Source organism: Callorhinchus milii, unplaced genomic scaffold, assembly GCF_018977255.1.
Source record: "Callorhinchus milii isolate IMCB2004 unplaced genomic scaffold, IMCB_Cmil_1.0 Scaffold31, whole genome shotgun sequence".
Lineage (NCBI taxonomy): Eukaryota > Metazoa > Chordata > Chondrichthyes > Chimaeriformes > Callorhinchidae > Callorhinchus > Callorhinchus milii.
Window position 1 is genome coordinate 673,992 of NW_024704772.1, and position 25,539 is coordinate 699,530.

At 54.0% G+C, this 25,539-nt stretch overlaps 4 protein-coding genes across 8 annotated transcripts; 2 read left to right on the forward strand and 2 right to left on the reverse strand.

The window, feature by feature from the left end:
• Window positions 1-975: 975 nt before the first annotated feature.
• On the reverse strand, window positions 976-5,801 carry LOC103190153 (apoptosis regulator BAX-like). Of its 2 annotated transcripts, XM_042345097.1 has the most exons (7): window positions 5,686-5,801; window positions 5,220-5,422; window positions 3,790-3,838; window positions 3,316-3,483; window positions 2,542-2,674; window positions 2,236-2,340; window positions 977-1,567 (listed from the first exon to the last, which is right to left on the reverse strand). In XM_042345097.1, the coding sequence occupies exons 2-7, from the start codon at window positions 5,290-5,292 to the stop codon at window positions 1,463-1,465; spliced, it is 633 nt and encodes a 210-aa protein (XP_042201031.1). In that variant the 5' UTR covers window positions 5,293-5,422; window positions 5,686-5,801; the 3' UTR covers window positions 977-1,462. The 2 variants fall into 2 exon arrangements, with proteins under 2 accessions (XP_042201032.1, XP_042201031.1); XM_042345098.1 differs by lacking the exon at window positions 5,686-5,801 and having other exon boundaries at window positions 976-1,567; window positions 5,220-5,401.
• Window positions 5,802-6,851: 1,050 nt separating this feature from the next.
• Window positions 6,852-10,442, forward strand: LOC103190154 (apoptosis regulator BAX). Its single transcript, XM_042345099.1, has 6 exons — window positions 6,852-6,946; window positions 7,156-7,204; window positions 8,108-8,275; window positions 8,650-8,785; window positions 9,002-9,106; window positions 9,726-10,442. The coding sequence occupies exons 1-6, from the start codon at window positions 6,943-6,945 to the stop codon at window positions 9,816-9,818; spliced, it is 555 nt and encodes a 184-aa protein (XP_042201033.1). The 5' UTR covers window positions 6,852-6,942; the 3' UTR covers window positions 9,819-10,442.
• Window positions 10,443-17,133: 6,691 nt separating this feature from the next.
• Window positions 17,134-20,927, reverse strand: LOC103190157 (cytidine deaminase). Of its 3 annotated transcripts, none has more exons than XM_007910848.2 (5): window positions 20,807-20,927; window positions 19,383-19,548; window positions 18,057-18,168; window positions 17,732-17,789; window positions 17,134-17,313 (listed from the first exon to the last, which is right to left on the reverse strand). In XM_007910848.2, the coding sequence occupies exons 2-5, from the start codon at window positions 19,537-19,539 to the stop codon at window positions 17,182-17,184; spliced, it is 459 nt and encodes a 152-aa protein (XP_007909039.1). In that variant the 5' UTR covers window positions 19,540-19,548; window positions 20,807-20,927; the 3' UTR covers window positions 17,134-17,181. The 3 variants fall into 3 exon arrangements, with proteins under 3 accessions (XP_007909039.1, XP_007909038.1, XP_007909037.1); XM_007910847.2 differs by lacking the exon at window positions 20,807-20,927 and adding an exon at window positions 20,158-20,649; XM_007910846.2 differs by lacking the exon at window positions 20,807-20,927 and adding an exon at window positions 20,143-20,300.
• On the forward strand, window positions 17,227-25,539 carry LOC103190156. 2 transcript variants are annotated; one of them, XM_007910844.2, is made up of 8 exons: window positions 17,227-17,289; window positions 17,754-17,828; window positions 22,434-22,681; window positions 23,024-23,201; window positions 23,852-24,037; window positions 24,465-24,606; window positions 24,866-24,961; window positions 25,232-25,539. In XM_007910844.2, exons 3-8 carry the CDS (start codon window positions 22,507-22,509, stop codon window positions 25,319-25,321), a joined length of 867 nt encoding a protein of 288 aa, XP_007909035.1. In that variant the 5' UTR covers window positions 17,227-17,289; window positions 17,754-17,828; window positions 22,434-22,506; the 3' UTR covers window positions 25,322-25,539. The 2 variants fall into 2 exon arrangements, with proteins under 2 accessions (XP_007909035.1, XP_007909036.1); XM_007910845.2 differs by having other exon boundaries at window positions 22,434-22,669.

Here is a 25,539-nt window from a genome sequence, read left to right on the forward strand (position 1 = left end):
ATCCAAATGATCAGTTTTCCTTCTGTTTTGTTTTGAGGAAGAGTTGCCCCGGGCGGGCGGGCGGGCGGGCGGGCGGGCGGAGGGAGCAATGTTTATTTTAATTATTGACGTTTTTAGTACTGTAGTTTTATTTTTATTGTAAAGTTTTATGGGGGGGGGAGGGAAGAGACCCTGTTTAAAAGGCTCCCTCGCCACGTGAAAATTGTTGTATCAAATGCAAGTATTATTATAATTTTTATATAATAATTATGATTAAAAAAAAAACCACACACACACCTTCCAAATCAAGAAGAGACCTGAAAGATTTTCCGCTGCTTGAAACCATCTGAAGATCAAACGGTTTCTGGTGGCGGAGGGGGTGGGGGGGCAGTGTGTGTGTGTGTGTGTGTGTGGGGGGGGGTGGGGGGGGATTTAATGCTTCTCAAAGTGGGAGGGCGGAGAGAACAGGTTCATGATTGAGGTGAAATTCTTGGTTGGAGTCAGCTCTGAAGCCCGAGTGGCGTGTTGAGAGGCTCGAGGTTTTTTTTCCCCCCCTCCCACTTGGCTCCGGTTAAGCCAAAGCCCTGAGGGGTAGGGTGGTCCTAGCTGGACACGCAGCGGGAAAGCTGGCACTCTCGATGGGAACCGGATTGTTAGTCAATTGGCGGGGGGTAGTAATCCCTTCCCCCCCCAAAAAAAAATAATAATAATAATTTGGCCACTCAACCCACGGCTGTTTGTGGGACAGACGCTGCTATGTGCGCAATTGGCCGCCGCGTTTCACCCACAAAATACACAGTCGATTCACTTTACAGCGTATCCTGTGAAGCGCTTTGAGACGTCTCGAACACGTGATAAGGCTCCGTGTCAAAATGCCGGGATTATTATTATTAAATTCTCTTCTCGATCCCTCTCGTCTCTATCTTACACTTCTCTCTCTCTCTCTCTCTCTCTCGTTCTGTCTCTCTCTCTCTCGTTCCTTGTCGAAAAATGCCAAGTCAAGTGTGTGTTTATTTTTTAAAAGGGTCTTTACACATTCTTTAAAAGGGGAGGGAGAGAAAAGGGAGGATTTTAAAAGCATAACCGACAAAGATACTCAGTGCGTTTTCACAGATCCTCGTTGAGAACTCGTTGACCCCCCCCACCCACCGTCTCGCTCTCCCGCCTCGGAGTCTTTGCGGCTTCAAGCCCCCGACACGCTTGTCCGAGATTTTGAACTCGATCCAGTACAGTGACTGGGGGAGGGGGATGTGTCCATGTTATCTGCTGGTCCATGTTATCTGCTGGTCCATGTTATCTGCTGGTCCATGTTATCTGCTGGTCGAGTGATGGAGGCGGAGGGACTGTGGGATGGAATGGAGAGGCTGAAGGCATGCCCGCCGATGGTGGGGCAGGTCACAGCCCCCAGATGGTGAGTGTTGGAAGTTCCTTGCTGTTGGAGTTTGGCTGGTGTCTCCTGTCTCTCTGGGCGTCGCGTCGCGACTCATGAGGATTTCCATTTCACCACCAGGACCGCAGTGAGCACCCCCAGGGCAAACACGCAAACCGTCTGCCAGCACGGCATGCTGACGTACGACATGACCCCTTCCTGGATAAACACGGACATTGCATTGTTAGCACACGCTCCGTCAGGCCTCCTGGTTCCTCTAACAGTGCAGCACTCTTCCCCCACCCACCCCACAGGCGCTGCATTGGAGCATCGTGGAGATCTGTAGCTCAGAGGTTAGTGCGCTCGCCTCGCTCGCGAGAGGACCCGGGTTTGGTTCCCGGTTCAGGGTGAAACGTTGGCCAAGTTTCCTTAAGCCACCCCCCCCCCAACCCCCCCCCCCCCCCCCACACACACACACACACACACAGGCCTCTGTTTGCCCAACAGTAAGTAGGATTGTTAGTCGATTGGCGGACGGCTTTTCCGGGGGTGACAATACATTCAAAAATAAATAAAACAATAACAATAATAATTTGGCCGCTCAATCCACGGCTGTCTGTGTGTGGGGGCCGTCGCTGGGCGCAATTGGCCACCGCGTTTCGCCCGCAAAATACACACAAACACACACACAGTCACTACACTTGACAGCGTGCGCTGTGAAGGGGTTTGGAGACGTGTCGAAGACGTGTGATAAGGCCTCGGGTCAAATGCGAGGATTATTAGATGAGAATATACGCGCCTTGGGTGGTCCTGACCTGTCCTGGTGTGAAAAGCGCTGCGTAAATGGCGATGTAATTTGTTGTTGTTGTTGTGAGATGGTCACTTACCCAGCCACCATGGTTTTGGATCCACTGCAGGACATATCTCTGCATAAACTCCATGGTCCAACTGATGACGGTTTGGATAATGTTGGGGATGGACTGGGTCAGCGCCTAGGAGCACAGCGAAGGGCATCGTCAGGAGAGGGGGAGGGGGAGAGAGAGAAGGGAGAGGAAGAAAGGAAGGAGAAGGGTGGAGAGATAGAGAGAGAAGGAAGGTGGAGGCGTGATGGAGAGAGGAGGAGAGGGAGGAGAGCGAGAGAAGGAAGGTGGAGGCGTGAGGGACCTGGAGATGCTCTGCCCTGTGACGCCCACCTTCAGCACCAAGATGCAGGCGAAGATGAAGAGCATGACCACTCGGCCCCAGTTGACGACGCCGTCAGAGAAAACCTCCTCGGCCACTTTGAAGAAGGTTTCCTTGGAGCAGTCGCTCATGTGAGCAATTCCCCTGTGTGGAGGCATCGCGTTAATACCAGGTCTCACAGCGCAGCCACTAACTAACCTAACTAACTAGCTGGCTAACTAACTACAGCGTAAGAACTCGCCGGAGAAACAAGCGAAACAAGGCCAAAGGCCCATCCAGTTGACCTTCTACCATGCCGGCCATCGCTGGACATGTCGTGCCCCAGACTGTATCCCCCCCCCCCACCAGATGTTACTCTCCGGCAGAAATCTTATCTCACTTGTTCTGGACCCCCCACCCCGACCCGTCCAGCGAACATGGGATGTCTTTCCGATTCCCGGGCGGGTCGGGGCGGGACAAAAGGTTGGGCAAGTTTCCTTACTTCACACACACGCCTCTGTTTACCTGACAGCGAGCGGGTTATTAAGTCGATTGGCCGATGGCTTTCCGGGGGTAATAATAATGCCTTGATTATTATTATTATTATTAATTAATTATTATTATTATTTATTATTATTAATTAATTGGGTGCTGCGATCCACCCGCAACATTTTTAATAACAAAAATAATTTAAAAACTTTATTATCATTAATTAATTATCATTATTATTAATTATTATTACTATTACCACCCCGGCTGTTAGCGAGACGTTACTGCATGCAACCCCCTCGCGCCCCCGCACTCACTGCTGCAGCTTGGTGTCATTGCTGAGCAAATCCCCGATCCTTCTCAGAGAATCGCTCATTCCCTTCAAGTGGGGGTGGGCGGTCCCCGTGTCCTGCGGAAATGGCCCCAAGTTAGCCAGGGACACCCCGAACTGCTCGGTGCTTCTGCTCAGGCGCTCCATGATAAAGCTGGGAAGCGAGTCGTCAACCACAACCACAACAACGAGAATTATTATTATTATTTACAATCCACATCGTCAGGACGTCTCAAAGCGCTTCACGGGATACACGGTACAGTGCGGCCACCGCGTGTTTTGCGGGCGAAACGCGGCAGCCCACTTGCGCCCAGCGACGTTCCCCCACAAACAGTCGTGAAGTAAGCGATCGATTTTATTCGGGAAGGGGGTGGCGGGGGAATTAACAGCCAGGACACTGGGGTGGGGGGGGGGGGAGAGAGGGAGAGAGAGAATACTACACGGTGTCATGGTGACTTACTCGCGAAGCAGGACTTTTCCAATCTCCAGCAGAGGCTGAATGGCGGAGTCTGTAACAGAGAAACACAAAATGTGTGTGTGGCTGCGTGTGCCCCCCCCCCCCACCCCAAGAGCCTCCTGTTCGACCGCGCCTTCGGTCACCCTCCCACCCCTGCCCTCCCCGCCCTCCACCCGCTTCCTGATCCCAACCACCAGCTCGGGAGCAGATCCCTGACTGTGCAGTGGCCTTGGGATGTCCTCCCGACTTGAGAAACACCGCGTAAATGTCATTAGGTGTTGTTGTAGTTCTGTGTGTGTGTGTGTGTAGGAACATAGGAACAGGAAGGGGTCATTCAGCCCCTCGAGCCTGTTCCACCATTCTATAAGCTCACGGCTGATCTGTACCTCAACTCCAATTACCCCCTTTTGCCCCGGATCCCTTGATCCCCCGACCTCACAAACCTCTCTCCACCTCAGGCTGGAAAATGCCACTCCATCAGCCATAAACCACAGCCTTTCGGGAGGTGGAGCCCGATCCAGATTTCTGTCCGTGTACCTTTGTGGGTGAATCGCAGCACCCGATTACGCACAGGAATGTCCCCCACAAACCGCCGTGGGTTGAGTGACCCGATTATTAATTAAGTCAATTATTTCAAGGGGTTATTTCAAGCGATCCGCCAATCGACTAACAACCAGGTTCCTTCCTACGTACTGCTGGGTAAACACTGGCGTGTGTGCGGAGTAAAGAAACTCCTCTAAGGTTTGGCCCCGACCCTGGCTGGGTTTGACCCTGGCTGGGTTTGACCCTGGCTGGGTTTGACCCTGGCTGGGTTTGGCCCCGACCCTGGCTGGGTTTGGCCCCGACCGGGTTTGGCCCCGACCCTGGCTGGGTTTGGCCCCGACCCTGGCTGGGTTTGCCCCGACCCTGGCTGGGTTTGACCCCGACCCTGGCTGGGTTTGGCCCCGACCCTGGCTGGGTTTGGCCCCGACCCTGGCTGGGTTTGGCCGCGACCCTGGCTGGGTTTGGCCCTGACCCTGGCTGGGTTTGGCCCTGACCCTGACTGGGTTTGGCCCTGGCTGGGTTTGGCCCTGACCCTGGCTGGGTTTGGCCCCGACCCTGGCTGGGTTTGGCCCTGACCCTGACTGGGTTTGGCCCCGACCCTGGCTGGGTTTGGCCCTGACCCTGACTGGGTTTGGCCCTGGCTGGGTTTGGCCCTGACCCTGGCTGGGTTTGGCCGTGACCCTGGCAGGGTTTGGCCCTGACCCTGACTGGGTTTGGCCCTGACCCTGACTGGGTTTGGCCCTGACCCTGACTGGGTTTGGCCCTGACCCTGACTGGGTTTGGCCCTGACCCTGACTGGGTTTGGCCCCGACCCTGGCTGGGTTTGGCCCTGACCCTGACTGGGTTTGGCCCTGGCAGGGTTTGGCCCTGACCCTGTGTGAGTGACTTACCCTGAGGGGGTGCCTTGTCCCCCTCGGTCCGCTCTGCGGCGGGAGAGCAGGCGGTTTCCGTGACTTCCTGCATCTTCCTCCCGCGCTTCCCAGTTCGGTGCTTTGGCTTTTCTTGAGAGGGGCAAAAGGCACTCTCCGGGAACTCCACACGAACCGTGGCCGGTGGTGCGGGAACCCTCCGGGATGTCGCTGCTCACTGCTCACTGCTCGCGGAAAGGAAACCGAAATTAAAAGCAAAACTAAACCACACGCACAAAAAAACAACACTCCCACACACAGCCACAGCCACAGGTGTCTTGTGAGAATTAACCGGTGGGGGGTGGGGGGTAAAGTTTGTCTCCTCGAGTCCCTTACCTTGGGGGGGGGAGGGGAGGGGGGAGGGGGGAGGGGGAGAGAGGGGAGAGGGGGGGAGGGGGGGAAGGGGAGGGGGGAGGGGCAAAGTCAACTAAACCGCAGGGAAACTCACACCTAAACTCTGCACTTTGTGCAAAAGTCACTTCTCGTAAACGCGGCCGTGACCCTCAACGTTATGTACCCGAGTCTCGAGTTTCTCTTCCCTGCGCTGAGCAGCGCTCACCCCACCCCCACCACTGCCCCCACTCCCCCTCCACTGCCCCCCCCACACCCCCTCCCCCCACTGCCCCCACCACCCCTCCCCCCACTGCCCCCCAACCCCCCCCCCATTGCCCCCCACACCCCCTCCCACCCCCACTGCCCCCCACACCCCCTCCCCCCCACTCCCCCTCCCCCACTGCCCCCCCCCCCCCCTCCCACTGCCCCTCCACCCCCCCCACTGCCCCCACACCCCCTCCCCCCACTGCCCCCCCACCCCCCTACCCCCCCACTGCCCCCCACACCCCTCCCCTCCCACTGCCCCTCCCACCCCCCCCCACTGCCCCCCCCACTGCCCCCCCCCCCCACTGCCCCCCCACTCCCCCTCCCCCCCACTGCCCCCCCCCCCACTGCCCCCCACACCCCTCCCACTGCCCCTCCCACCCCCCCCCACTGCCCCCCACTCCCCTCCCCCCCACCCCTCCCCCCCACTGCCCCCCCACACCCCCTCCCACTGCCCCCCTCACCCCCCCCACTGCCCCCCACTCCCCCACTCTGTGTGTGTGTGTGTGTTGGGGGGGGGGGGGGTTCATGACGTAAGGCCCTCGGGGGAGCGGGGGGTATGACGTAAGACGTAGGGGCGTGGCTCTGTGGGGGGGCGGGACCTTCCGGTCGCTATAGCAACAGCAGCTGCCGCTCAAACCCCCCCTCCCCCCTCCCCGGGTCTGTGTGAGAGGGACCGCGCGGTTGAGGACACTCCGCGCTCTCCGCCGCCGCCCGAAGTAAACGGGGTTCGCCGCCCGTGAGGGGGAGAGTCAGTCAGTCAGTCAGTCCCCCCCCACCCCCACAGGCCGCGGCCTCCCCGTGTCCGCGCGTTGGGTCGCACAGCCCCCGGCCTGAGCCGCCAGGAAAGGCCGGGGATCGAGCCCGTTGGTTAGGCCGCTCCCCTGTTAGTTCCCCCTCTCGCTCTCGGGGAGGGAGGGACATGGCGGAGGCGGGGGCCGGGGCCGGGGCGCCCCCCCGCGGGGCCGGGGCCGGGGCCGGGGCGCCCCCCCGCGGGGCCGGGGCCGGGGCCGGGGCGCCCCCCCGCGGGGCCGGGGCCGGGGCCGGGGGGCAGGTGAGAGGAGCCGAGGCCCAGTGCAGGTCCGGGGCGGGAGACGGACTCCGACCAATGGGTAAGAATGGGGAGTGGTTGTTGAGGTGTAGTGACTGTTCTCGGCGCCTCTCAGGGACGTTATTTTGAGGGACCGTCTGCGCTGCGGTCGACGGGACCTCTCTTTTGAGACGGACTCTCTCTCTCTCTCTCTCTGCGCCTCCGTCGTTCTGAATCGTCCGCTTCAGTGACGTCGCGCACTCACTTGGGTTTGTTTTCCCCTCTGTTCAGATGTGGTGAGTGAGGACATCATGAAGACCGGAGCCATCCTCCTGCGGGGGTACGTGAGGGGGGGGAGGGGAGGGGGTGTGTGTGTGGGGGTGTGTGTGAGTGTGTGTGAGGGGTTGTGTGTGTGTGAGGGGTTGTGTGTGTGTGGGGGGGGTGTGTGTGTGAGGGGTTGTGTGTGTGTGGGGGTGTGTGTGTGGGGTGTGTGTGTGTGGGGGGGGTGTGTGGGGGTGTGTTTGTGGGGGTGGGGGTGTGTGTGTGTGGGGGGGTGTGTGTGTGAGGGGTGGTGTGTGATGGTGTGTGTGTGAGGGGGTGGTGTGTGGGGGTGTGTGAGGGGTGGTGTGTGTGGGGTGGTGTGTGGGGTGGTGTGTGGGGGTGTGTGTGGGGGGTGTGTGTGAGGGGGTGTGTGTGTGGGGGTGTGTGTGGGGGGTGTGGTGTGTGGGGGTGTGTGTGAGGGGTGGTGTGTGAGTGTGTGTGAGGGGTTGTGTGGGGGTGTGTGGTGTGTGATGGTGTGTGTGTGAGAGACACTGACTGTACATTGTAACCTGTGGTTAACCCCATCCCCCGGTTCTGCACATACACGACTGACATTTCCCCGACTGCTGTGAGCTGTCGCCACAGGGAACGGGTGGATGTGGATCACCAGATTGGGAGGGCGGAGTCCTGCAGCTCAGTGCCCCCCTCCGCCGCTGCTATAAGCGCTCTGAGACGCTACCCGGTGCGGAGGTTGTTGGTGCAAGTTGTCGGTGCTGTTGTTGGTTAGAGCACTCTCGCCTCGCAAACGAGAGGACCCGGGTTTGATTCTCGGCGGAGCAAAACCTAAGGCGCTAATATCGACCGCAAGGATCATTATTGTATGAAGCCCCGAAGCCTGTGGGTCCTCGCCTCGCGCTGCTGCTCGGCTTCAGGTCGCGCGTTGACGGGTTGGCTGACGGTAGTCTCCTGATCTAAACCTCAGGTTTATCATGGATCGCACGCAGAGAGGTGCCGAGGACTGCGAGGTGCTCGTCACCGTGTCCGACCTGGGGGGCCGGGCAGACGAGCTGAATAAACCCTGCTTGAAGAGGCTGGGTGTCTGCCTGCGACAGATCGGGGATGAGCTGGACGGCAACGTGGAGTTGCAAAGGTAACCTCAGCCCAGTCTGCCTTGTTAAGTCACTATATCAAATGCAAGGATTGTCGTCGTTGTTATTACGATTGTTTTACACTAATCAGTCCTCAGTAGCCTGTAGCGGAGGAGGCTTCCTATCTGTACAGTGGAATCCTGTAGGTTAGAGCTCTCGCCTCTCACGCGAGAGGACCTGGGTTCCCGGGCAGCAGGAATTCAAGATTCTGGGGGAGTTTAGAACTTATTACTGTTTATAATCGGGGTTCTGTGGCTTCAGCCACTTGTGGATTGTCTCTTCTGTCCCAGACTCTAAGATCGACCCCTCCTGTTGTTCACTTTAAGGACCGCACTGTAAACCCTGTCCCTCGACTCTCTTTGCCCACCACACACAGGATGATCAACAGGATTTCCACCAGCTGCCCCAAAGAGACCTTCTTCCAAGTGGCCAAGGAGCTGTTTTCCGATGGAGTCATCAACTGGGGACGAGTGGTCACTCTCTTCTACTTTGCCTGCAAGTTCGTCGTCAAGGTGGGGCCCTGTTTCCTGTGGCTCGGGGACAGTCAGTCAGAGAGCTGCCGCGTTTGCATCGTAACCCCTGCGATCTAGACTCCGTCTGGCGTGGAGGGCGCTATGTAAATGCAAGTTGTTGTTGATCTGCGAGCTGCCTTGTTACTCCCCTCTTCTCCCCCCCCCCACCGGTTGGTTTTGTACGTGTGACCAATGTCTGGCGTCTCCGTTTGACAGGCCGTGTGCCAGAAGCTCCCAGAGCTGATCCAGACCATAATCACGTGGACTCTGGAATACATCCAAGAGAATATCCTCCAGTGGATCCGGGAGCACGGTGGCTGGGTGAGTCTCGCTGTCGCTCTCACTGCGCGTTTCATTCCCGATGCTCGTGGTCTTCGTGGTTCAGTGTCGGCGCTCTCGCCTCTCCGCGTCGGACACTTTGACGTGCTCGGTGTGGGTGTCTGCAGGTTCCCGGGGCGGGACCACAAAACACACGGTCACTTTTGCAGTGTATCCGGTCAGGCGCTCTGAGACGTCACAAAGACACGATAAGGTGCCGTGTCAAATGCAAGGATTATTATTACGTCTTTTTCGGGGATTTTTTTTTCCTGAGCCTTATTTTCGCGTCTACAGCGGTGGGGCTTTGGAACAACAAGGAAATGTTTTTCGGTGGGAGAGAGGATAGAGAGAGACAGACGGAGGGTGAGGAGGAGAGAGTGGGCGGGAAGAGGTCAAGCCTCGTTGGGGGCCCTCTTAGTTCCCGGACCCCCCAAGCGATCGGATTTGCTGTTTGCAAAATGATCTGCCTCGTCTCTCCCCCCAACCCACACGTACGCACAAATAGTCGCTGCGCTTTGGAGAAGTCCCGAAAGGCCGTACGTCAAACACAAGGATTGTTGTTATTTGTGATGTCGAACAGGAGGATTCCGAACGTGTCTGTTCTTGTTTATCTGTTCCCCAGGATGCTATCCTCGGCACCCCGACCTGGCAGACTGTCAGCATCTTCATCCTGGGGGTCATCACTACCCTCGTGGTGGTGCGGTGGAAGTCTTAATGCGTGCGCGTGTGTGTGTGTGGCGGGGAGAACCTCAAGCGCACACCCCCCCCCCAACCGCAATGGTGAGAGGCGTGAACCTTCGTCTGCCCCCCCCTCCATCGTGACCCCTCGCAGCAGCTGAAGACGAGCTGCCAACAGCGAATTTTTCTAATCGATTTACAGCCCCAAAAGCCATCCCGATCCCGACCCTCCGCCCCTTGTTATTGCTGAGGGCAACGACGCCGGCACCTCGGCCTCCCACACACAACAGTGATGGTCCCTTTACAGGACAACCAGACAACCGTCACAGAGCCGACCTCTCTGCCGCACTCCGCCTTGCATCGGGGAGGGAGGGGTGGGTGACCACCTATTGATTGACCGTTTCTTCCCCCAGTACCTGCTGACGTGAGCAGGGTTCACTGTCTAACCTGCTGCCTTATCTCACCGCTCCTCTTGTTGGTGCCAAGGGCGCGGAGTAGGATGTCTTACTTTTATATACGAGTGTCTCTGTTGTGTGTGTGTGTGTTATTTTGTGTGTTGAGAGCGCTGCAGTAAGGAGGGGGGGGTGGGGGAGGTGCGATGGGGGAAGATGTCTGGTGCTATTGTGCTCTTATTGCCTTCCCGGCTGCCCCTCACCCTCCTCTTCCCCCCCCCCCCCCCCGCCAACCCACCAGCCCACTCAGTGCAGGGAATAAACTACAAGCTGCCTGTTTTGTTGTATGTGGTATCAACGTCAAACCGTGCCTTGGCGTCCGGGGGCGCTCGGAAGCACAGGCTCAAAGCCTCTCTCGGTGTGGGGAGGACTGAAGCCGTTTGGGGGGGAATCATCGGGGCCCACAAGAGGATTTAAAGGGACGAGGGAGGGGTGGGTTAAATGAATGGGAATGCCTCGCAAGTTGGCTTGTTTGCTGAGGGGTGGGGGGGGGGGTAGAGAGGGAGGTTCTCTGTGCCCTTTAGGTAACGACCACCTGTTTTTTTATTTTAAGAGACGATTTTTTTTGAGCGAATTTTTTTTTCTCTCTGTTGTGTCGCGGCGGAGCGAAGGGCCTGAGCTGGGGGGGAATATGGGGTGGGGGGGGAGAGCCTCAGAGAGCGAGCGTGTGTGTTTCCTCTATTGGAGGGGGGGGGGAGAGATGGGGCATAGCGCGCCCTCGTTTGTCTCTGGATGGGCGGTGGGTGGGTACACTTTTAAGAGCTACTGATGGTGAGTTGGGGGGAGCAGAGAAAATGGTAGTGTTAAATATACCTCATTTTTTAAAAAAAATTATATGCAGTATTTTGTAAACCTGTTTGTTTTTCTCTTCTCTCCCTCCCTCTCTCCCCCCCCCCCCCACACACACACACACACACACACATTCCTTGTTTGGACCCTTTGCCCCCAGGTATCGCGGGGCTGGTTGGCTGAGGGAAGCCGCGCTTTAAGAGTTCGAGCTCCGGAAACGTTAACTTAAACCTTAATCAGGTCCAAGTGGATTGACAGAAGAAGAATGAATTGATTGAACCCTAAATCAATCATTTGATCCTATCGGGCAATGTGGCACATCCACAGTGTAGACTTGGACTCTCCCGTTAATCACAGAGCCGTGTAGGGTTTTGCCTTCGTAGGTTTTTGTAAGTACAGTGTTTTACGTTAATTCAGGGGCGAGTTCCCCTCTTATCTCATCATTTCTCTGTTTACTAACCCCCCCCCCCCCAAGTACATTATGTTGCCTTTAAAATATATAGTTGTACCGTTTCGAGTAATAGGTCTGTACTGAAATTGTGTAAACTCGTCAGTATGAGAGCGGGGCATTCCTGTGGAGCCTCCCATCTCCCATCACACGGGAGCGTGTGCCTGTGGTACAATAAACACCCTCTTTCTCTCCCTCCCTCCCCTCGTTCCCCCGTTCTCTCTCTTCCTCCTCCTTCCTTTGCCGCTATTGCCCCACCAATGTCGCCATCAGAAGCCTTGGGGACATGTTGAATCTGGATTGTGGTATGTGCGTGTGTGTGTGTGCGTGTGTGTGTTCGTTCCCTGAGCCGTGGGTTGTGCAGCTGCCTCAGTGCCCGGTTATGTCCTCTCGTCGGGACGCACAGACGGCTGTAACTGCATCCTCCAACCCCATCGCCTTCCACCAGCCGGTGTGCGTGCGTGCGGGTGTGTGTGTGTGCGCGTGTGTGTGTGTGCGGTCGCAGTATCGTTGGGTTGTGTTTGTCTGTCTCCGGTGTGCGGGTGGGGGGTTGGATTGGATTGGGTTGGAGTGGAGGTCACTGTCTGCTCTCTCCGCGCTGCGAGGTTTGTCTCTGGTGCTGTTTGTAATAGAGTGGAGCGAGAGCCACACCGTCAATTCCGCGACACAGTCTGCCGGTCGCCGGTGCCTTCGGTGAGAGCGACGACGGGGGAAGTGAGCAGAGAGCACCGGGCACCTCACTTTCTGCCTCTGGTTTCTGCAGAGTCGCCTCTCCTCCCCCTATATATATATATATATCCTGTGAAACGCTTTGAGATGTCGTTGTCTCGAAAACATGATAAGGCTTTATATCAAATACAAGCATTATTAAGGATTATTACACACGGAGTGACCAAACATTAGTGATAACTACCCTGTTATCTCAAAAGAATATCCTTTGTTTAAGGCTTTATTAGACATTGTAGTGGTATCACAACTTTTCGGTCGCCCTGGGCTTATATATATATATATATATATGTGTGTGTGTGTGTGTATTTATGGTGTCAGCGATAAAATAGCTGTGAACTGAAACTGACCAAAAAAAAGAGAGACCACTTTGTTTTAGAATGAAATGCGCGCGAAACCCCCCCCGCCCCCCCCAGCCACCCACACACACCCCAAGCCCTCTTCGAATGGTAGCTAATACAACTCATGGCAGAAACTTCCACCAGGAGTCTGGTTTCTTCAGGGTTTTATTTTAGTTGTTTGTGGGCAATAAGGAAACTCGTGCCCTGTGTTTTTATATAGACCACAAAGCGCCAGGCCAACAAAAACTTGAACGTCATCTAAGGGCTCTTTTCTACCGCGGTGAATTTCATATATTTTATGGTTTCGAGAATAAACTTGAATTGAACCAAGCGGTTTACTGTCTCATCCTGATTTTTTTTCTTCCCCTTCCTTCCTTCCTTCCTCTCTCTCTCTCTCTCTCTCTGTCTCTCTCTCGATTGGCGTCTTTCTGCCTGTGCGGGTGGATGTTAAAGATCTCACACGACACTTTTCGAAAAGAGAAAGAGTTTCTCTCGGGGTCCCGGCTGACCATCCCCCCCCCCACCACACCCCATATAAAACCGGTCGCTCAATCCACGACTGCGTGCGGGGACACTGCTGTGCGCAATTGGCTGCCGCGTTTTTCGCCCACAAAATACACAGTCACTGCACTCTACATCCTGCGAAGAGGCTCGAGACGTCTCAAGGGCGTGAAACATGACGAGGCGCTGTTATCAAATGCGAGGATTATTCTTAGCGACTCGGAACCGGCTGATTTTTTTCCCCACCGCGGTGAGTTTCAAACGTGTGGTTTCGCGGACAAACCTGAACCCCGTGGCTTTACTGTTATTTTGATTTATTTTTTTGGGGCTTCCTCTCTCGCACTCGCACTCCCCCCTGCGGTTGGCGTCTGCGCTCGGCACGCCGTGTGCGTGTTTGAGAGGGGAGTTATTTTTAATAGTAAGGGTTGGTGTGAACTCCCAGAATCCGCCTGGAATTCAGCTCTGGTCTGATTTCTCCCCTCACCCCCCCCGCACCCTTCCTCGGGTCTGTTCTCCGTCTTGTTGTGTGAACCGCCCTTTCAGTTCTGCAAGGTTCGTTACATACATGAGCGAGAGAAAGAAAGAGAGAGAGAGAGAGAGAGCAAGGCAGGAGGGGTGGAGGCTTGTGTGGTGAATTAAACAGCGGCAGGCAAATTGGATTGAGCCGCCTGTTTCTGTGTCCCTGCGCCTGGAGTCGTCCGATTCGCCCCCATCTCGCTTTTGTAATCACAACCGTCCTTGCCTTTCGCACACGTCCCAAGATGACGTCTCAAAGGTGCTTGAGGGGATTAATCAAAATAATAATAATAATCCTGGCATTTGATACGGCGCCTTATCACCTCTTCGAGACGTCTCAAAGCGCTTCACGGGATACGCCGTAAAGTGAAGGCACTGTTTTTGTGGGCCAGGTCCATCTCTGGTAAAATCACGGTGCCTTTTGTTGTGTGCTTTACCAGTCTCGTTTTTTTTTTAGGGTAACCTTCGGTTCGAGACTCTTGCGATGCCTGGCGGACAAAGTCCTCAACTGTCAGGGGGATGGGGTGGTGTGGACCGAGAGAGACATTGACCCCACGACTTTGCAGGCCAGTTTGCTATCGCCTGAGCCAGGCTGTCCCATTCCTGCTCCTGTTTAAAAAGCGGGGAAAGGGTTACTGATCTGCAGGCGTTAATTATTTTTTCACTCCTCCCCCTCCCCGAGGGCTTTCGTCTGGATTCTTTTGTTGGATGATGACGGTCCCTGTTGACAGCGGGTGTGTGCTGCCCATTCAGTCCAGTCCTGCCGTTCAGCACAATAGGACTCTTCGAGAGGGCCATATATATCACCCGTGAGCGAGCGAGTAAGTGAGACGCTGTTTATTTTTAGATCGCTTGGTTTCCCGTTCGCAGTCTCAAAACTTACTTGAACCCTTCTCTCTTTTCTTTCTCTCTCTCTCTCTCTCTCTCTCTCTGATTGTGGAGTCCCAGTATCTTTAGTGGATCGAGCACTCGCCTGGCGGGTGAGAGGATTCGGTTTCGATTCCCGTCCGGGCAGGGCGAAATGTTGGGACAAGTTTCCTTAACCCACAACACACTTTACTTAGCAGTAAGTAGGAACCCGGTTGTTAGTCGATTGCCAGGATCACTTTGCCGGGGGGGGGAGGGAGGTGATAATCCCTTAAAAATTATAATAATAATAATACTAATCTGGTGTGTGTTATTAATTAGCTGCTGCGGTTCTGTGCGTGTCAGACACTCTCTCTCTCACAGTGATTTGTGTAAGGTTATTTAGGGTTTAGCGAGTTAGTGATCTGATGGCATTTTAATGTAATGTGGAGTTGGCTTGATGCCTTGAATGCTCTCCTGTTGCTATGTTCATCCAAGTACCTCTTTGTGTGTGTGTGTGTGGAGGGGGGGGGGGGTCCCATTTACATTGGCCCATCATTCGGAAGAGACATTAAACCGTCTGCTTGTTCAGGTGGACATTAAACAACAACAACAACAACAAGATTCCATTTATAAAGCGCCTTTCACGTCAGGAGGACGACCCAAGGCGCTGAAAAGATTAAAGATCTCCCACGGGGCTAATTGAAAAGAGAAAGGAGTTTCTCTTCCGGTGTCGTGGCCAACGATCCCCTAATATAACTCGCTCCACGACTGTTTGTGGGCACGTCGCTGGGAGCAATTGTTCCGCCGCGTTTTGCCTACAAAACACACACAGCCACTGCACTGGACAGTGTATCCTGTGAAGCGCTTTGAGACGTCCCGACGATGTGATAAGGCGCTGTGTGAAATGCGAGGATTGCAGTTATTGATCTTTAACCCGTAAGGGAAGTGCACAGTACAGTAATCGCAGCGAGATTAACCATCGGAACATCGGGCCCCCCCCACCCCCCCCCTTAAAGGCGTGACTTATGTTCGTAGGGTGCCTGTTGCCAAAGGAATGTCTCTCTGAACTGTGTTCCTCCCGACGTGAACCCCACACAGACACACACGCATCCTCTCCATCTCTCCCTGGCAAGTTGTTGTTGGAACGTAACAACACAAGCACTTGCCGGGCGAAACAAGACCAAGGTCCGTCCAGTTCGCCTTCACCATCCCACGTGTCGTGTCCCAAACTATACGCTGGTACCCGTAAGAACATAAGGTGTTGCTTTGCTCCGCTGTACAGAGCTCCGAGACATTGCCCTGCGCTGCAAGTTGTTGTGCCTGAAGACTTTCCTGTTTGACTTGTGCCCATCGCAGTCACCTCCGTCACTCTCTCCAACTCCCCCCACCCCCCGGCTCGGTGCTGCTGCTGCTGTTGTAAAAGCTGCCGCTGCTTTGTTAACGGTTGTTTATCATTCGGATTCTCGGCAGCAGAGAAACCGGTCTGTGCACCGGGAACGGGTGTCGGTTTTCCCAAACGTCACAGCTACGGTCTCCAAAGAATGTTGGATTGTGGGCGTTGACACATTCACGACGTCACTCTTACAGTCGGGTGACTATTAACCTTTGGGGTTCCTCTTTGGGGAGTTATTATCTGTCGGTGTGTTTTGCGGGCGAAACGAAGCAGCCGATAGCACACGGCAGGGGACCCCCGCCGGCAGCCGCGGATTGAAAGTGACCGTTTTCAAATAAATAAGTAAATAACTGAATGAATAAATTAAATTTAAAAAAAATTCAAAACAAAATTGTTCGGAGGGATGATTGCACTCGAAAAGCCATCCGCCAACCGACTTAACAACCAGCAATTGACCAATGAGGAAACCTGCCGGGGCTCAAAAGTTCTTGTGTCCAAAAATTTGATTTGTTTAATATATTAATGATAATAATCCTTGCATTTGATCGAGCGCCTTGTCAGGTCTTCGGGACGTCTCAAAGCGCTTCACGGGATGCACTGTAAAGTGAGTTGACTGCATGTTTTGCGGGCGAAACGTATACAGTAAAATAACTCCCGGTAAATTTGATGGAAGGGTTTATTTTCGTACGGACGTTTCATATCAAAAGGGGGCAAAGCCCCGGTGAATGATTGGCATGTAGTGTGTAGTGTGGAGCCCCGAGAGAGAAGAGGGTTCAATCCCCACAGTGAAGGGAAGGATCTGTGGACAGATATTCCCCCCTCGCCCCCACCCCCGGGGTTTAGATTTACATTGAACCGTGATGAGCAAGGAAGACTTAGCACAAACAGTCTGTGCCGGTGTTTGTACTCCACATGAGACCCTCACCCCCTCCCCTAATATTCCCCTCTCCTTTTCCATCACATTTCCTCTTAAGTACTTTTGCTTGAATCACAGCTTCCAGCAGAGAGATCCACCTTCTCGTGGCCTCTGTGTATGTGTGTGAAGAAGTTCCTCCTAATCTCCCTGTTATACTGTAACCGTCTGTTTTATATCTCACTGGCACTCATTCACTCTCTCTGTCTCTCTCATACGCACAGACGGACAGACACACAGACCCACACACACACTCATTCTCACTGACACACACACTCATTCACTCGTGCGCACACAGTCAAACAGATGGACACACAAACACTCATTCACAAACACATACACAGTCACATAGATGGACACACACACACTCATTCACACACACAGACACACAGTCACATAGATGGACACACACACACACTCATTCATAAACACACAAACACGCAGTCACATAGATGGACACACACACACACAGTTAATTGTCTTCTGTCACTTTGCTCTTTTTCAGGTCGTCCGGTCCGAAAGACATCGGCAAAAGATTTTCAACCGTCATCTCTTTGTATGTGCCATCTGGTGCCGACAGGTAAACAACCCAATCAGTTCCAAACTGCAGACAAGGAAGTGGGGGTCAGGGAGGGGGAAAAATACAGGAACCATTGACTTCAGTGATTTCTCACAAACGAGAGCAGCCAATTTGCACACAGCAGTGACCCCCAAACAGTCATAGATTGTCATCGACTAAATTATTATTATTACTTATTTTGAAGGGTTTATTACCCCCAGAAAAGCAGTTCGACAATCGACTAACAACTGCTTACCGTTGCTTACAACTGCCTACTCACTGCTGGTAAACAGAGGAGTGTGTGTGTGTTTGGTAGGGAAACTTGCCCAACATTTCTCCCTGTCCGGGAATCGAACCCGGGTCCTCTCGCTTGCGAGGCGATTGCTCTAACCACTGAGCTACAGGGAACACCACATCACCACCACCATCATCATCATAATAATAATGATAATAATGGACCTACCTCTCTCATGACTTGTCTACAGGCTCCGCACGGAAAGATAAACTGATCCTTCAAGTCACTGCAAGAGAACAGAGCGGCACTGGGGTCAGAGCAGAAGGTACGTTGAAAGCGATCGGTAATTAAGAGGGTTTGTAAGGAAGATTTATATATTGTGTGTGTGAAGAAGTTCCTCCTGATCTCCCTGATAATTGCAAAAGCGGGTGATTGGAGTTGAGGTACAGATCAGCCTCGATTCTTATAGAATGGCGGAACAGGCTCGAGGGGCTGAATGGCCTCCTCCTGTTCCTGTGTCCCTTCATGTCGTTTTAACAAAGGCTGTTCACACCTTGCGATGGCAATCGCCTCGAAGTTTAAGTGACCTTCTGAAACCGCCTTCTGTATGGCTGCTCTCTCAGCACAGATTCCCAGGTTGGAGGATGCGTTCTCTACATTGCAGCCTGGAATCAAAAGTATATAAAGTCACGTTATTGTATGCGTTGCTTAAGAGTCTCCAAACCAAACTGAGGATTCCAGGCGTTCCCACCTCCACGTGGAAACTCCACGGAAACCGTGCACGGAAAGCCCTGTAGCTCAGTGGTGAGAACCCTCGCCTCACAGGCGAGAGGACCTGGGCTCCATTACCAGGCGGGACAAAACCTTAGGCAGTTTCCTTACTCCCCACGCACGCCTCTGTTTACCTGGTAACTGGTAGGTTGTTCGTCGATTGGCGGATCACTTTTCTGGGGATAATAATCCCTTTAAAAAAAAAAATTTTACATTTTTTTATATTCACTCAATCCAAGACAGTTTGTGGGACGCTGCGGTGCACAATTGGCCTCCGCGTTTCGCCCACAAAATATAGTAGTCTCAACGTGGTTCTCAGGAACCTACTGTAAAGTGTGGTGACTGTTTGTTTGGTAAGTGAACGAGGCAGCAAATTTGCACACAGCAAGTCTCTCCCACCCCCCCACCCCACACGTACATACACACACACACACATGCACACACACATTTATACATACATATATATACACATACACACACATACATACACACACACACATATAATCACACACATACACACACACATACATATATATATACACACAACACATACATATATACACACACACACACTTACATACACACACACACACACATACACAGATATACACACACAGATACACACACACATGTATATACACACACACACACATACAACAACAACAAGATTACATTTGTATAGCGCCTTTCAAGTCGGGAGGACATATATATATACACACAGATACAAACACACACACAGCTATACACTCACATACACAGATATACACACACACACATATATATATATATACACTCACACATACAGACACACACACGTGTACACACACGCTCTCAGTCTTTGCTTGCATAGCGCCACGGCCTTTGTCCTCACCGGCTCCCAACTCTTTACAGATTGACAGAAAAGGCCTTTCAGGAAACTTTATGTAAGCAGCGAGGGAGGGAGGGAGGGAGGGAGAGAGGGAGGGAGGGAGGGAGAGAGAGAGGAGCGGAGAGAGTATGAGGTACACAGAGAGGGAGAGTTGGAGAGTTTCACCGAGGAAGCAAGTCTGGGACGCTCGCTGCCCTGTGTGTTGGGCACTGTATAAATGTAAGTTGCTGTTGTTGTTACCGGTGAATACTTTGCCCGCGCTGGTCAGCAAGGCAGCTCCCACACGGAACTTGCTGTAAGGGCAGTAGGCAAACCCCTTGGCTTCCTTGCTCCTGCGGATCAGCTCGGCTGCCTGTCCCTTCCCCGGGGCGAGGCCAGAGTCTGGGCCTGTAGACATCCCAGGGGCCTATGGAGAGGTTGGAAATAATAATAATAATAACAACATAATAATAGAAATAATAATCCTGACACAGCGCCTCATCGCGTCCTCGAGTCGTCTCAAAGCGCTTCGCAGAAGATGCTGTACACTGCAGTGACTGTGCATTTTGTGGGCGAAACGCGGTGGCCGATTGCGCCCCGCGACGTCCCCACAAACAGCCGTGGATTGAAGTGACCGCATTATTATTTATTTATTACATTTATTTTTGTTTAGACGGGATTATTACCACCGGGGAAAGCGATCTGCCAATCGACCAACAACCGGGTGCCTACTGAGCGCCAGGTTCCTCCCGACGTGAAAGGCGCTCTATAAATGTCATTTTGTCGCCGTTGTTGTTGAGTAAACAGCGACGCGTGAGTTTGTGGAGTCAGGAAATTTGTCCGCGATGCGAAACAATACAAAATTACATTTGCGTAGCGCCTTTCACACCAGGAGGAAGGTTTCTCCCTGCCCGGGAATCGAACCCAGGTCCTCTGGCTTGCTATATAAGTGCAAGTTGTTGTTGTTGTTGGGCCCCCACCCCCCCCCAGCTCCATGAACTCCCTGGATAGTCCCACTGACCTCCCGGTGGCTGACCTGTGTGCTCTCTCTGGCTGTCTCTGAGGCTTGCGAGTGCTCCAAATCGCTCTCTCTGTCCCACCAGTAAAATCGTTCCATTTCGTGTCCTTGTTCGCTTCCCCCTCTCTCTCCATCCCTCCCTCCCTCCCGCTCTCTTCGCTCTCTCTCTCTCTCTCTCTCTCACACACTCACACAATCCTTTCTCCCTTCTCTTCTCTTCTACCGTTCGCCTCAATTACTCCTTGCGGTACACCAGTCTCTGAGTAAAGAAGTTCCTTCTGACTTCCCTATTTGATTTTTTGGTGACCATTTGATACCTTTGGCCCCCGGGGTTGGGCTCCCCCACAAGTGGAAACATCCTCTCTGTGTCTACCCTACTTCGCTCTCTCTCTCTCTCTCTCGCTCTCTCACTCCCTCCCTCTCAACACGTCAATACAGCGTCCTTGTTTGCCTCAATCTCTCGCTCCCACTCTTCTCTTACTCTCTCTCGCACACTCCTTTGTCTCTTTCCTCCCTCTCTTTCTCTCTCTCTCTCCTCTCTCTCACACACATACGTACTCTTTCGCACCTGCTCGCTCTCTCTCACACTCCTTTCCCTCTCTGTCTCCCCCCCTCTCACTTTCTCTCTCTCTATCTCCGAGTGTCAGAGGGTCGAAGGCTGTCCTACCTCTGTGGTCTGGGCTCCCTGGCTGATCCGTGCTGAGCTGTGATAGCCAGCAGTACTGTCTCGCTGTTAAGTCACTGGGAACCACCCTCCTCCGCGCCCTGATTGGAAACACAGCCGTGCAATGGTGTCATTCCATTGCACAATGTGGTTGCCATTTTTATCAGCTGAGTCCAGGCAGGTGGGTGGGGGGGGGGAGAGGAGAGTCACCCAGACTCTCGTCACACGCACAAACACAGTATTCCTGGAAAAGGACAAAACATTAATCTCAGCCGTACAGAGAAACTACATAGAGCAAAGAAGCTTCCGAAACCAGCGATGGCTGTCAACCCGATCCCCGTCACCTCGGTTATATATCAAACCCACACTTCACGTTGGCTGGCGGGGAGGGTGGGCGGGTGGGCGGGATGAACCCTTTCACTGGGTTTCACTGTCCAGAGCAGATTAATCCTTTGATCCAGAAACAACAACATAACATACCATAACATGTAGGAGCAGGAGGAGGCCATTCGGCCCTTCGAGCCTCTGCCCCGCCTTTCAATCGTGGCTGATCTTCTAATCTAACTCCGGCTCATAACCTGACCCTGCCTTATCCCCATGTCCCCCACCCCAGCCTCCCCCCACTCCCCAGCCTCCACCCCGCCCCTGCCTTATCCCCATATCCCCCACCCCAGCCTCCCCCCACTCCCCAGCCTCCACCCCGCCCCTGCCTTATCCCCATAACTCTTCATCCCTTTTGCAATAAGAAATCTATCTCTCTCAGTCTTGCATATGTTCAAGAACTGAGCGTCAACAGCCCTTTGGGGTAGTGAGTTCCATACATTCACCCCTTTGAGTGAAGAAGTTCTTCCTCAACTCAGTGCGAAAGGGTTGGCCTCTGATTTTTAAGGTTGTGACCCCCGGTTTTAGTTTCTCCAACCGGGGGACACAATCTCCCACTATCCACTCTATGCCCTTTGATGAGCTTATAGGTTTCTATACATTACTTTCTATACATTTCTATGCATTACTTCATTGCCGGGGAGGGACGAGATGGAGTGTCCATTGTGGGGGAACGTGTATTCCAACAACAACAACGACATTACATGTGTAAAGGCCTTTCACATCAGGAGGACGTCCCAAGGCGCTGGACAGACAGAGCTGGGGGTCAGGGTGGAGGGCAGAGGGCAGGGGGGGAAGCAGGGAGATCGAAAGCATGGTCGAAGAGGAGCTTCTTGAGAGGGGTCTTGAAGGTGGCGAGGGAGGGGGCGAGGCGGAGGGACTGCGGGATGGAGTTCCAGAGGGCGGGGGCAGAGTGGGCAGAAGGCCCCGCCCGCCGATAGTGGGGCGAGCGAGGAGGTGGGGGGGGGGGTAGTGAAGCAGGCCGGTGCCCGCTGAGCGGAGGGAGCAAACGGGGTGGTAGGGGGTTAGGAGGTCCCAGAGGTGGGGTGGGGTGGGGTGGTGGGGGGCTGGGGGCGGGGGGAGCAAGATCGTGGAGGGGCTTTGACGGTGAGGATCAGGATCTTGAACTGTCTCCTCCTGTTGTGCCATTGTGGCCAAGATTAACCCTTTCACTCACCGCTTCCAGGTTTAGTTAGTAAAATTAGGAGAGATTAACCGTTTCGTTCAGATTCTTCCTCATATTTGACAGACGGACGGACAGGGCTGGGAGTCCTGAAGACGTGATCGGTCGTGGCATTGCTTCATTGCCAGGGAGGGACGGGATGGAGTGTCCGTTGTGCGGGAACGTGTATCCCAAGAGCAAGATAGAGTGTCACGCCTGGCACTGTTACAGCAGAACCACCCCGGGGGAAGAGGACCAGCCCAGCGAGGGAGCGGGCGAGGGAGGGAGCCGGGAACAGGACGGGCAGCGGGCAGCCAAAGGAGGTGAGAGCCACGGTGAGAAAACGTTCTCCAGGATCGGGTTAAGTGCTGTCGACGACTGGGAGAGGAGAGTGTGCGCCCCATTCCAGACCGGGGAGAAATTGCCAACTTTCACGCTCCCTCTCTTATCTATCTCCAGCCCCCCCCACACACTCTGTCTTTGTGTGTGTGTCTCTCTCTCCCTCTCTCCCTCCCTCAGCCTCCCCCCTCGCGTTAATAATAATAATATAATAATAATAATCCTCGCATTTGATGTAGCGCTTTTCACGTCTTCTCGACGTCTCAAAGCGCTTCACAGGATAGACCGTAAAGTGAATTGACCGTATGTTTGTGCTATCTCCGCTGTGTGTTGTACAGAGACGCTCAGGGCCGGGGGGATGGAGCAGGATTGCCCCCTGTGCGGCCTGCGATTCCCGGCTGCCGACATCGAGGAACACGCGGCTTTCTGTAACGGCCCCAGCTACAGCCGGAGCCCAGAGGAGGAGGAGGTGGCTGGGCGCGCCGAGGCTCAGCGGACCGGGCACCTCTTTTGGAGGTAAACGAGGTTCACCTTCACCCATCTGGTTCACGCACGCACTCGCCTCGCAAGCGAGAGGACCTGGGGTTCGATTCCCGGGCGGGGACCGAACCTTCTGCCCAATGTCGGAGACGCCACCACCCAGATATCACTTAGTATTGTGTTAGGTTGTTTCCTCATTACACACTCACAAACACGCACACTCTCACACACACGCATACACAATCACACACACACATGCGCACACACGGGTACACACTCACTCGCACACACGAGTACACACACACACACACGCGCGCACACACACACAGATGCGCACATACAGACACACACGCACACACACACACGCTTGTGTTTACCAGCAGTAAGTAGGAACCCTGTTGTTAGTTGATTGGCGTATTGCTTTTTCAGGGGTAATGATCCCCTCGCAAAGCTAACTAAGTAACGTGGTCACCCAATCCCACGGCTGTTTGTGGGGACATCGCTGGGCGCCATTGGCTGCCGTGTTTCGCCCGCAGAACACGCACAGTCACTACACTTTACGGTACGTGCTGTGAAGCTCCTTGGAAAGTCTCAATGACGCGATAAGGCGCTGTGTTAAATCTAAAGGTTATTGTTGTTGTTCTGATTGTTATTATTAACGTTCTTCCGGCTCCTCTTCCCCTCAGCTACGTGAACAGAGATCGGAGGTTGGGACGCAGAGGGGCAGAGTGTGCGAGGCGGGAGCCCGGGGGCTCGGTGTCGGTGTGGGGCCCGGTTGGAGCCTCGGGGGGCTGTGAGCAGGATATCTCGCAGGAGCTGGCGGTTTTCCAAAAGTTCGGACAGGATCTCGAGCAGAATCCTGAGTTCATCAAGTGAGTTTCTCTCCACAAACACACACTCGCGCGAGTTTCCTTACTCCACACACACACACACACACACACTCGCGCGCACACACACACACACATACTCGCGCGCACACACCCACACCTCTGTTTACTGAGCAGTCAGTAGGAATCCGGTTGTTAGTCGATCGTTTGGCGTATTCGCTTTTCCGGGGATAATAATCCCTTCAAATAAGTCAATAAGGTGGTCACTCAAAACCCACCGCTGTGCGCGGGGAACGCCGCTGTGCGCAATTAATCAATCGGCTGCCGCCTTCCACCCACGGAACGCACAGTCGCTCCACTCGACAGTGCGTCCTGCGAAGCGCTTTGAGACGTCTCGAGGGCGCGATTAAAGGCGCTGGGTCGGAGGCGAGGGTTGTTGTCGTTGTCATCAGCCTGCGCTGTCTCCGCACAGAGCTGTCAAGTCTCTGCTGAGCAAATCCAAGAGCCCTCTGGAAATGCTGAAGAACGTGTCGATGGCACTTTTCTCAGCAGGTGTTGGTGGAGGTGGCACCGTCTTCATGTTCTTCCAATTGGCTAAGATGTTCTTACCGATGGTGAGCAACGAAACTGACCAGCGGCTGAGTGTCTGTGTGTGCGTGAGTGTGTCTGTCTGTGTGTGCGTGTATGTACGCTAAGCTGTTTGTGGGACACTGCTGGCTGCCGCCTTTCGCCCACAAAATACACAGTCACCACATTAAACCTTACAGCGTGTCCTGCGAAGCACTTCTACACGTCTCAACGACGTGATCGGGCGCCGGGTCAAACCCCGGGATTCCTATCGTTATTGTTCATAGGATTTTTGTGCCGTGACAGATTCTGGAAAGCGAATCCTTCGTGACCTTTCAGAAGTGGGCAGGAAGCTTTATCCTGACGACTGTGGTCCCTTGGATCGAAAGGATAGGGGGCTGGGTGAGTATTTGGTGGAGGTGGGGGTGGGGGGTGCAACTGTGTGTATGGGTGCAGTGTGTGGTGTGTTCCAGGTTCTGCGATGGGGTCTCGTACACGGGGTGACCGAACAGTCCTGATACCGTCACAATGTCATTAAAGAAAGGATGATTTTCTTTAGATAACACGAAAGGTGCTGCGTAAATGTCATTTGCTGTGGTCTCCCACTTGAGTCGCTCACTCACTCTGCTCTCTCTCTCTCTTCCTCTCTCCCTCTCTCTCCTCCGCACATAGCCGGTTGTTCTGGCCATGATGGGAGCGGTGTTGGCTGTCGGCCTGTTTGCCGGCTTCATAAAACTTCTGCAGGGTCATTCCTCCCAGTGACCGGCACTCGGAAACGGTTTGCGGTGGTGGCGGTGGCGTGTGGATGAATCTCCGCGGACTGCGTTATCTGGACCTATTTTCCGACGAGGGACACCTTCGGCCCATCGGGTCCGCTCGCTCACTGCCTGTTGCCGGTGCTTGACCAATTTGCTCGGCGCATCCGCCGTTCTAGATCACTGCCGGCTGATCCGCGCCTCAACTTGGAAAAGATTAAAAGA

Coding starts and splice junctions, on each gene's coding strand:
- LOC103190154 (XM_042345099.1), top strand. Junction 7,205..8,107: donor GGAGCCATCCTCCTGCGGGG/GTACGTGAGGGG, acceptor TCTAAACCTCAG/GTTTATCATGGATCGCACGC. Junction 8,786..9,001: donor CCTGCAAGTTCGTCGTCAAG/GTGGGGCCCTGT, acceptor TCCGTTTGACAG/GCCGTGTGCCAGAAGCTCCC.
- LOC103190153 (XM_042345098.1), bottom strand. CDS start 5,292: ATGCAGGAAGTCACGGAAACCGCCTGCTCTCCCGCCGCAGAGCGGACC. Junction 2,341..2,541: donor CCTGCATCTTGGTGCTGAAG/GTGGGCGTCACA, acceptor CTGTGCTCCTAG/GCGCTGACCCAGTCCATCCC. Junction 1,568..2,235: donor TCCAAAACCATGGTGGCTGG/GTAAGTGACCAT, acceptor GTGTTTATCCAG/GAAGGGGTCATGTCGTACGT.
- LOC103190157 (XM_007910846.2), bottom strand. CDS start 20,238: ATGGAACGATTTTACTGGTGGGACAGAGAGAGCGATTTGGAGCACTCG. Junction 19,549..20,142: donor CACAGGTCAGCCACCGGGAG/GTCAGTGGGACT, acceptor ACCTCTCCATAG/GCCCCTGGGATGTCTACAGG. Junction 18,169..19,382: donor CGCGGGCAAAGTATTCACCG/GTAACAACAACA, acceptor TTTTGATTCCAG/GCTGCAATGTAGAGAACGCA.
- LOC103190156 (XM_007910844.2), top strand. CDS start 22,507: ATGGAGTGTCCGTTGTGCGGGAACGTGTATCCCAAGAGCAAGATAGAG. Junction 24,038..24,464: donor CAGAATCCTGAGTTCATCAA/GTGAGTTTCTCT, acceptor GTCTCCGCACAG/AGCTGTCAAGTCTCTGCTGA. Junction 24,607..24,865: donor CTAAGATGTTCTTACCGATG/GTGAGCAACGAA, acceptor GTGCCGTGACAG/ATTCTGGAAAGCGAATCCTT.